This window comes from Lathamus discolor, chromosome Z, assembly GCF_037157495.1.
Source record: "Lathamus discolor isolate bLatDis1 chromosome Z, bLatDis1.hap1, whole genome shotgun sequence".
Classification (NCBI taxonomy): domain Eukaryota; kingdom Metazoa; phylum Chordata; class Aves; order Psittaciformes; family Psittacidae; genus Lathamus; species Lathamus discolor.
This window is the reverse complement of record NC_088909.1, coordinates 64856485-64867560: the sequence shown is the minus strand read 5'-3', so window position 1 is coordinate 64867560 and position 11076 is coordinate 64856485. Positions and strand designations below refer to the sequence as shown.

At 42.8% G+C, this 11076-nt stretch overlaps 1 protein-coding gene across 1 annotated transcript; it reads left to right on the top strand.

Annotated features, from left to right (window-relative positions):
• Positions 1 to 612: 612 nt before the first annotated feature.
• NXNL2 (nucleoredoxin like 2) lies at positions 613 to 9275 on the top strand. The gene is made up of 2 exons (XM_065662097.1): positions 613 to 1098; positions 7805 to 9275. The coding sequence occupies exons 1-2, from the start codon at positions 629 to 631 to the stop codon at positions 7971 to 7973; spliced, it is 639 nt and encodes a 212-aa protein (XP_065518169.1). The 5' UTR covers positions 613 to 628; the 3' UTR covers positions 7974 to 9275.
• Positions 9276 to 11076: the final 1801 nt, after the last annotated feature.

Here is an 11076-nt window from a genome sequence, read left to right as displayed (position 1 = left end):
GCATTTTTTTACTTCCATTCCACTACCGCTATGTATGTCTCTTTCTCATGTCCACATCCCTCTTGTGTTGGAGCCCCAGATTTGGACGCAGCGCCCCACGTGGGGTACCACCAGAGCGTCTCTAGGTCACACCTCTTGTTTCGCAATAGCCTTGTAAGACAACAGCGTGTCCGCAGGTGATAGAGGCGGAGCGCGCCTGTCACTGTGCCCAAACCCGCGTAACCACAGGGGTAACTTCACGCCGACGCTGACCCCTCACCCTACCGCACCGCACACGGTCCGCCCGCCGGGACGGGGCCCCGGCTCGCGGGAGAAGGCCGCGCGGGGCACGGCGCCACGTCGCACGCTCTGTCACAATCACCGACGCCCCACTGTGTTCTGCGGACCCCGCTGCCGGCGGACCCCGGGCGGCGGGCAGCGTCCCGCCGCGCTGCCTGGAGCCGCCGGGGCCGCGGGCTCTGCCCCGCCGCAGCTGGTCGGGCACTCCGGGCACCGACGGCCCCGGCAGGGCGGGGCGCTGCCACACCCTCCCGGCGCGGCCATTGGCGAAGGCCGCTGTCAGTCATCGGCGGGCGGGCCCGGGCGGTGCGGACCGCTATAAAGGCGGCGGCGGGGGAAGCCCTCCGGGATGCGCTGTGGTGACCGGCGTGAGCCGTCTGGTCGGGGCGGCGGCGGCGGAGAGGTTGGTCCCAGCGCGGAGGTGCCGCCGCGGGGGCTCGCTGACAGCAGCCTGGACTCGCAGCCCTCGGTGCCACCTGTAGCCTCACTGCGTCCCGCGTGGCCGGCCGGCGGCAACATGGTGGATGTGTTCAGCGGGAGGCTCCTGGTCAGCAAGAACGGCCAGAGCGTGGACCCCGAGGAGGCTCTGCAAAACAAGGTCGTGGGCTTGTACTTCTCCGCTGGCTGGTGCTCGCCGTGCCGCGACTTCACCCCCATCCTCTGCGACTTCTATAAGGAGTTGCTGGAGGGGAAGCACCCTCCTGCCCCCTTCGAGGTCGTCTTCATCTCCTCCGACCACAGCGCCGAGGACATGGCAGGCTACATGAACGCCATGCACGGGGACTGGCTGGCCCTGCCCTTCCACGACCCCTACAAACAGTGAGTACCGGCGGCAGCGGCCCCCGGCCCGCCAGGGTCCGGCGCAGTGCTGCGGCTGGGGGGTGCGTGTCTGCGGACACCCTCCTCCGGAGTGCGGGTGCTTTAGCAGTAGGGAGGTGTGACTACGAAGTCCCTGTCGCCAAAGCTCGGCGGGACCGCCGCCTGCCCTTCTGATCTACTCCTGCCTCCGGGCCCCACCGGGGTCCTTTCGGGGGAGCGCACTGTTCAGCGCCCAGTCGGAACAGTCCTGCCTCCCTCCTGCCCTGTGGCAGCGGCTGCTGTTAGCTGGACCTGCCTGGGCTCCCGCGGAGGTGTGCCGCAAACTAGCGCTGAACTAACAGCTTAGTTGCTTCGGAGAAGTAACTGGGGCTTTAGTCTATTGACATCTGTAAAGAACGCGATGAAGGAAAACTAGGTTTGTGTAGCTAATTTAGGATTTAAAAGAGCTTTGAAGAAGGTTTAATAAAGACTCCGCATATTGAGATGACCTGAACAGTGAGTCAAAGATAATGGCAAATGGTTGTTTTTCAGCACAGCAGTAATTGCTGTTTAGGTTGTTCTGAGTTGTCTAGCTTATTAATGCTCTGGAGAAAAGGCAAGTGAAGAAGCAGCAGAACTTGTAGCTTTACAGCTTAGAGGAGAGCAGAGCAAACTGGAGAGTTTCGGGCAGATACAGGTAAGCTAGATGAAAAAGAAACATCCTAACAGCTGCAGTGTAGCTGAGGCAAATGCACGTGGCAGCTAGGATGAAATTCGCTTGCTCATAGGTCCCTAAAGGGGCATTTCTATAGGCAACTTGCTCAGCAGGATAGCAAAAGGAAAGGAGATGATGAAAAGTAACAGGGTGAATGATAATATCAAGAATCAGCTGTTTTGATTATGTAAATTAAGGGTGCAGGCTCATTTGCGTGGCTGTCAGAAGCATGATTTAGCTCGTATCAAGAAGTATAGATGGGATTATGGGGGAGCAGGTAAGGTGTTTGAGGCTACTGAAGTGCCTATAACTAGGGACTGAAAGTACATGTATGTACTTTAAGGGGATTTCTCCCATCACCCCCATAAATAATGTGTAAGTAGGTTGTGGAGAACATTGTTACAGATGACATCAAAGTCAAGGAGTTAATGTGACTTTTAAACATAAACCGGGTAGTTAAACTCACAGCAAGATTTGTTCTAACAAAGAATTCTATTCTAGTGTTCATTTAATTCTAGATCCATTCCTGTGTGCCACCCAAGGTAGAGCTGTGTAACATGCTAGCTACGTGGTGTGGAACAGGCTTACTAATCTTGTTTTATCAGTGCACTTTGGCAACCTCATGCCTGAAGCCAGGAGCTATTTCATCCTTTCTTGGCTCATTCCTGGATGTCAGCAGGCAATTAATGTTATGCCTTTTTAATGACAGTTTCCACTGACTTAAAATTAGATTGAGATAGCAATGCTGTTTTCCACAGTTCTCCAAAGGCTCCCCAGGCAGTAATTTTATTTGGTATCTACTAATTCTAGTAGAATTCAGGCAAGTTTCCTGGCAGAAACCTAGCACTTGAAGTTACAGCATCCAGCAAGCTGTTCCGTATAGACCATGGGAATGCGCTTACAGCTTCAGCCTCTGGGGATTAGGGGTCTATTTCTGACTCTGCTCTTGCCCAAGCCATGTGGAATGGAGGTACAGGGATAGTTTAATTGGCTTTTCTGTGTCAGCCCATAACACCCTTCAGAATCCTGTGGAGAAACATGATTTGTCCTATCACAGATGACTGCAAGATCATATTATTTGAATGGGCTTACTGAAGAACAAAGTGCAGAGGTATATGAAAAGGCAATGTTTTAGGAGTTCTGTCTCTTGGATGTAACAAAGGGCTGTGTGGAAATGTTCAAGGTATTTAGGTTGAATTAACTTGTAGTTTGGCTTCAGGGTTACTGGTGAATCATTGAAGATGTAGAGCAGGTAGTTGTGTGTTCATTAAACCAAACTAGAATTCTGGCTGGATACAAGTTGTAAGGTAGACTATAATTTTAAAACTGGTTAACATAAATTAACGATTAATGACATTTATTAACAGTCACATTTGTATTAATTTTTATTTATTAATATTTGTAAGGCTCTGTTGTAAATAATTCAAATTTATTGCTCTTTTGTGGACTACGTAAAGAAGGTGTAATTGCTGAAATAAATTTAAAATTTGCCATCCAAAACACACTTCACAAAAGGAAGCATGGAATTTATTGGAGAAGAATTCTGTTTTTGTAAGAAATAGCCTGCATTCATACCTGTACCACCTCAAGCTGTGCCAAGGGAGGTTTAGACTGGGTATTAGGAAAAATGTCTTCACTGAAAGGTTAGTGAAGTGTTGGAACAGGCTTCCTGGGGGAAGTGGTGGAATTGCCTGGAAGCATTCAAAAAAAGCCTGTGTAGATGAGGCCCTCAGTGGCATGATTTAGTGGTGGATTTGGCAGTCCTGGGGTGGTGGTTGTGTTTTATGATCTTGAAGGCCTTTTCAAACCTAGTTGTTCCAATCATTCTACATCAACAAATGTTAGTAAATGGGGATCGATATTTTAACTATAATGCACAAAGACACACTGATGTGTTTATACTGAACCCTGCTGTGAAAGGTGGTGCTGTCTGCGTGATGCTCAGCATATGCTACTTCATGCAGGCTGCCTGATAGAGAAGTATGTACCTGAGTTCATGTCTTGTGCACCTTAATGAAAGTAAGAATACCAAAGAATTCCTGAAAAAGGAAAATAATACATCTTATGTTATGAAGCTTTAGGTATGAGGGTGGACTGGCACCCAGAGAAATATATGGCAGGGGGAGAGGAGGCTAAAAAAGGAAGGCGGAAGGAGAAGAGAGAAAGTATCCAAGTAGTTAAGATCTATTGCCTATTCTGGTAACAGATCTAAAACACAGCCCCATGTAACTGTAAGTTTGTCCCAATCTTAATTTCATCTTTTTAGTATTTCACGCGAAAATGAAGGTTGACCTCTCATGTTCTAACCTGCATGGCCAAGGTCTGACATCACAAGCAATTTGGCTAAGAGATTGCCTGTGTTGGTACAAAGGTTACTTGTTAAGTCTTCAATAGCTATTTTTTATTATAACCTCCTCTTCTGCTTGGTCTGTTTGGGTCTTAGGTGTTTCAAGTCAGTAAGATGCCATATGTACCTTTACACTTACCCAGGAATAGCTAGACGACTGATTTTGAAGAATGTCATTAGTTACATCACTGTGTTTTACCGTAAGAGAATTGGGTCCCTTTGTAGGATGTGTGATGTTTCTGTTTATGGTTAGTGATTTCATAAATTGTCATGGGAGTTAGTCTCATTGCACATATGTACCTTGTGCAGGTAAGTCACAGGATATGAGATCCCTGTAGGAGAGTATGATCTTAACAGGTTTTAACGTCATTTTGGTCAGCACTTGTACAGTGGTAAAGAAGCATTGTCTGCAGAACTGTTCTGAGCCACCTTCAGGTCCATTCAAGCAGTCTTCCGGTCATTTTACCATCAGCTTTTAGCCCTGCTGTGTAAACAAAATGCAGTGCTGGAGTGTTCCCTTAGGAAAGCCAAGTGTTAGGTTCCAGTCTTCATACCAAATTACCTTCTGTTTCCTACTGTCCTGCTTCCGACTGCTACTGTTGTGTTAAGCTTTTATTGTCTGCTGAACCAGTTAAATGCATCTTCCACCTGTGGTGTTTGTCGTAAATGACAGGATGTGATAGTCATTTATGTGTTTTCCGTATGAACCATCTTTGAAATGTTCTTTTTCTCCTGTTTTTGTAGACTTTGAAAAGGTCTAGGAAGATTTTTGGTTGTTTGCTTCTGAGTTCAGTGAGAAAGCAAACCTCCTGCTAGACAATATTACTGTTGCTTCTGTAATATTTCCTGCATTACTGCTCAATCAATGTAATGGCAGAGCAGCATCCTTCACCTGTGATGTTTCTACTTAAGGAAAAGCACAGAAGGAAAGACATTTCAGGAATGCTTTCTCTGGGCCAGTATTTCACTCAAGACTTATTTTCTCTATTTTTAAAACGCCTCCGCTTTTCCAGGAAGTCACAGAGAATGTCTATAAGTGTCTTGTATTCTTTAACAGTGTCTGCAAATCTTTTTTTTTTTTTTTTTTTATTCTCAGCCAAAATTCTTTGGCATTTGAACATCACACAGCTGATGTTCTTGGTTGTTGTGATAGCACTTAGGCACTACCTTTCCATTTTGTGTTTAGTTTTTGCTTTGAGTATAATGTATTTCACATTTAGGAATCTGGGTATTCCATTAGTACTATTTGTTGTGCCTCTATCCTCAGGTTCTTCTAAGGTGTGCCTCTATCCTCAGGTTCTTCTAAGGTGCTCAATTTCTGCTCACTTTGATATAAAGCAATGCAGGGAGGTAATTTTTGCTACAACAGATCACATTTGTTTTGGGGAGCTTGTTACTTTTAGCTGATCCATTGCAGTTCACTATAGTTTTCTTGTACCCCTTCTGAAACACATGACCTCTTCCTCAAAACTTTGCATTTTTTCTGGGATTCCTTTTAGACTGCACAACCTGCACCTTAGGTTTCGATTTTATGTTCCTTATTTTTCCTGTTAGATACTGGCATGTCTGTCACCATAGCTTGCATTCCTGAAGCTAAAATTGTGGACTATTACTTGTGTGGGTGATGCGCTAGACAATATTTGCTTTAACTTTTGCCTTCCAAAATTAACATTATGAATTAATTATTATCGATATTGTTTCATTCATGACTAATATGCACATCTAGTATAACAAATAGATGTGCCAAGGATCACCTGTGAATAATGTGGTATGGTAGGAAGTAGGTAATATTTTTTTTCTACTTTTTAGCTTTGTTTGGAAGGGTGAGGAAACACCTTGGGTAGTTCTGACTTTGTGACCATCAGTCAAAAATGTTTTCCTTCTTTCTTTGGACATATTAGTGTTAGTGAGAGTAGTGCTTTTGCTGTTTCCATGTGTTTGGAACAAATTAGATTTTGCAGTGTCCTGATAAACATGGCAGGGAACTTCACACATTCTTTTCCGCCTTTTCTTTCTTGTGTGGAGCTGGAGCAGTGAACTGGTTCTAGAGTTTCTGGTAGCACTCGAGGCTCCTCCTGTTGAGCAGCACTCTCCAAAACTAACCCTGACTTTTATCTGATGCCCACTGAGGTGTTTAATGAGCTCAGAAGTCATTGACTGTCTTTTCATTACCTCTATTGTGAATTTAAGATTCATGCCAAAAACTTGTTGTCAGTGCTAGTGATTAAGTTGTAGTCTCAACATTGTTTTTTCTGGCTTATTTGTATTCTGAATTTTATTTTTTCATTTGCACTGAAGCATCACCCTTCCAAGTGAGTTAAATTTCTTGTATATAAGATACCATCTTTCTATCAAAGCAGATAGATGTGTCTTGCCCTTTTCCTCTTCTTTACTTTGTCCTGTAACAAACAGTGTCATAGCTGTTAATATTTTCCTTGGAAATGTTTTGCGTTTTGCCACTTTGCTTACTATGCGTTATTCTCTGATTTTCTTTCTTTTACATATTCCTTTTGCCTTAACTCCGATCTTCCAACTCATCTACGCAAACAGTGAATTCTATTTTACTACTTGGTGTGGCTGAGAACCTGCTGTTTGTGCACTTTCATCTCTGTGGTGTGTGTAATTAGTCATGCCTTCTTGTTTACCATGCGCTGGTGTCAGCAAGTAGTTTCGTTTCCTTTTGGATGTTTTGTGTCCTCTAGGATTTCCCTTCCTGAATGTCATTTTTATTTCCAGCATTAATAATCCATTTATTTAAGATGTATCTTGAGTTTGATCCCATTAAATTTTCATTGTTCAGGAGTCTTTTCTTATGAATTTTTTCCTCGGTTGCCTCTGTCAATTGTTTGAATAGATCCTGATTTTGTTCATGGAACATCACTGTCTGTATGGCTTTTTAACTTTTAAACTCTATTATAACTACATTTATGTTATAAAAAGGCTATTTAAGACGGTTATTTGTAATCTATCTGGAGTTTTCTATATTCTGACATAGAGAAAAGCTGCTATTGTCTATGTGATGGGCAGAGGAGTTGAAAATGTGTTCTTTGACAACTTAGATGGGTGGCCCTTATTCCAGATCTTTTGATTGCTTACATTTTATATGTATAGGGCCTGTTTTACTAATGGAGCATAAGGTATTTCTGCAGTCTTTTCTGTTTACACTAAAGAATTACTCACCATGCTTTAATGGAGGTTATTTGAAGCAGCTGTATGGGACTGTTGCGCTTGAACATCTTGGTACAGGAATAAATGTCTAATGCTAATTGAGATCTTCCTCCTGTCAAGTAGAAAAGGGTCCAGAAGATAGCTGTTTCTGGCTAGTAAAAACAAGGTGGGTGTGTCGCTTCCTATCAATGGACCTCTTTATGGTGTAGAGCCAATCTCTGCTCTTGTGAAGATCACAGGCAGCAGGAAGGGTGCTACAGCTCTGATGTCCCTGAGCTAAGTTTCACCATGTGAACTCTCAGCTGCAGCGTAGTCTACGTAGTCTATCTCCCTATACTGCCCAGTGCTCTGCCTCAAGCTCTGAGGAAGCCCAAGCAGTCATCACTTCTGCTCTCCCATGTATCCTGACTAGAGTACCCTTCATCAAAGAGACTAGGAGTTTTCTTAAAATGCTCCCTAATGTGTGTTTTGCTTTTTATTTTTTTTTCCCCTCTCAGTGATCTGAAGAAGAAATACAACATAACAGCAATTCCTAAACTGGTGATTGTGAAACAAACTGGAGAAGTTATTACTGACAAGGGAAGAAAACAGATCAGAGACAAAGGACTGTCCTGTTTTCGGAACTGGCTGGAAGTTGCAGAGATTTTTCAGAATTTTTCCAGCTGAAAATTTGGCAAATGAAAACAAGACAAGGCATCATGGAAAACCATAGAGTTCTGAAAAGTTTATTGCCTTGTTCAGACCAAAAAATGGTAAGGCTTATTTATCTTTGCTTGCAAACACATTTTGTTTTCAGCTTGAAGATTAGCTATTCCAGTAAGTCATAAAATCCTGTTACAGTTTTATTTGTATTGTTCTATCTACTATATTCAGTATGAACCAAAGCGTTCCGTATAGTATTGAAATACTTCAAGAGGATAGGCTGTTTTAGACAGTAATAATGGACCACTGTGAAATCTATGCAAACTCTTTCCAAATCTGTAAAGTAAAAATTATATTTATGCACAAACCTATTTTTCCTGATTAGCACGTATTTTAAGAAAAGGAAATTGTTTGCTTTAATAAATAAATATTTATGAAGTTTGTCTAACATCTGTCTAATGTACCTTAAGATAATCAGAAAATGTCAGGTTTTTAAAATGGGGCATATGTCAGTACTGAAGAAGTGCTTTTCTCTGTCTACTTTGTACGGGATATACTTAAGTTTTACTGAGTATTCCTTACTGCTAGATTTTTAAGCTTGGCACTGTGAGCCAAGTTACCTGTCGAGTTAACATCAGATCAAGTTTAAGAAAAAAGCATTTTCCATCTCCATTTGCCAAAGCACATAGGAGCAAACATCAAAAGTTATACCAGCTCTGAGTGCTCATGTTGTTGCAGATTATCTTAAGTTTTACTGAATCTTTCTATATTTTGTTTGTTTGTGAAACAGTTGTGGGAACATCGGAACATCTTGATTTGAGATGTTAGGCTTTATGTTAGCATGGGTTGCTGTACTACTTGAAATCTGAGGCTGTGTTACCTGAAGTCCCTGTTCTCTGTAACATGTTAGCCTTAGCCCTTGCTTTCTAGACCATAACCAAAGCAAATAATAAAGGCCTATTTTATATAGGATGGGTTATTTGACAACCTGGCAAGGTAGATATCTAGCCAGCAAACTTGGCAACAAAATAAGGTTAGGGTGTTCTTTGGATGAACTAACCTCATCGTAGTCATTATAACACTAAAAAACACAGCCACAGATCGTGAAGACCCTTCTTTTGAGCAAGCATAGTAACAGAAGAGAGTAACACTGCAGATGTTATAATTGTATGTAAATTGCTAACCAATCATTGTAACTGGAGTGTACTACCTTGTAATTTTTGTGCGTAAATGTAACAACAGGATCAGCATGGGGTGTGCTTGATTTGTGAAAATTCCATCTAGCACCCAGCGCTGCAATAAAGAAGTGCCTGCTGCTTAATATTATATTGGTATTAAGGAGTTTTATTCTTCCTACTTTCAATGACAGTGTTGCATCTGAAGTAGAGCCCGGTCTGCCTGTATTCCCCACCAGCTGTTGCATTCTGATTTGTTGGCCAGTTATTGTGACTGAGGTCCCAGGCCAAACATCCGTGCAATTGGTGAGCTGAAGAAACAGTTCTTATGCAAGCTGAATTAGAATTTAAAAGCTTTAACAGAATTATTTCTCCAGCTACTAGCACTTATGTTACTAGCACTTCAAGTCCAGCTTACTCATTTATTACATGACATTCCCAATAATGTGTATCAGCTTTAACTGTATCTTAACTTTTCAGTTCTCATGCTATATTTACCCTTCCTCTTGGTTCTAATGCTAGTGGTGTTTTCCTGAAGATGGTGACTTGCCTCCTCCTGGAGCGTGTGCTGCTGATCACAATGCTGTGGGCCTGGCTGTTCAGCCAGGTTGGAGTGGTATTTCCTCTCTTCAAGCTTTAGGAGCTTCTTGCTATGGACGTGACCTCACTGTGAGGTCATCATGAGTGCAACCCACCAGGCCATGTCGATTTACATATGTTCAGGCTAGTTAAGTACTTCCTATGCTAGCGGCAGTGTAAGTCTGTCTTGCTCCAGACTTTAACCTCAGGAATCATGGATAGCAGAAGTTTGATCTTATGATATGTGCTACAGGCACACATCTGTTTGTCTGCCTGCAAACTGTGGCCCAGAAGCTCTTGACTGGCTCCTGAGAAGTTCCAGGGCAGCACTCCATGCACTCCAGCCGCTATTCATATGAAGTGTGATAGCCTGTGCTTGCTAAGGAGCCTTTATCTACCCTTTGTAGTACTCAAGTTGTGTGAGCTATCCAATCCCACTGCATCTTTGTGATCCTAAGGAGGTTACAGCTCTGTAATTGCACATGGACTTCTGACTCCCTCTGCCTGTTCCCTGTGTGGTGTGCATTAGTGTAGAGCCATGGCTGTTCTGCAGGCACCTCTTTGCATGCCTGTGCTTGAAGGGATTACGTATCAGACTTGTTTACTGTTTGCTATGACCCTATTGACGTCTCTGGGCTTACCGAACCCACCCACAGACCTGTCACTTATTTGCTGAGGAACCTTTGCCTTAACTTGAAAAAAACGCAGCAACTATGGCCTGAAATCAGTCTGTGTGAATAATTTTATCATTTAGCAATGCAACTGTATCGTTTTCTTGTAATGGAGGAGAACTTTTATTTCCCCTGAAAAGGATGGGGGAAGGGAATATATCTAGAAGAAGTCATATACTACTAACAATATATCAAAAACCAAGTACTGCAGAGAAACTGAATTTAAAATGAAAAATATTGCATCTAGGAAGTGTTCATCAGAGTTGTGAGTCTGAGCACCTTATAGTTGTTCTTAAAATGACAGCTGGGGGGATACTGCAGACAACTTCTGATTTTTGCCATCTAGCCATATAAATAAGGCTCTGGTTCTTTCTTAATTAATACTAAGCTCCTCTAGTGGATTTTCTATGCAGGTGATGTGTAGCCACTGCATGCTGTTCTGGGTCCAGCTAATGGCAAATATGTTTCAAACATAAGATGAAAAAAGACTAATGAAATTGCTTCTATTTTTTTTTTTATTTTAACAAATAATGTTGCCTGAATGTGAAAACTTACCAGTATATCAGTATTTGCATTTGCAGAACTATCCTTTTAAGTTTCTTAAATATGTTCAGTTCACTAGCAACGTTCTATCCTCCATCTTTACTTGCAGTACCTTGAGTATTAGAGAATACTAGTACTTTTTCTTAATGGGGGGGGAAA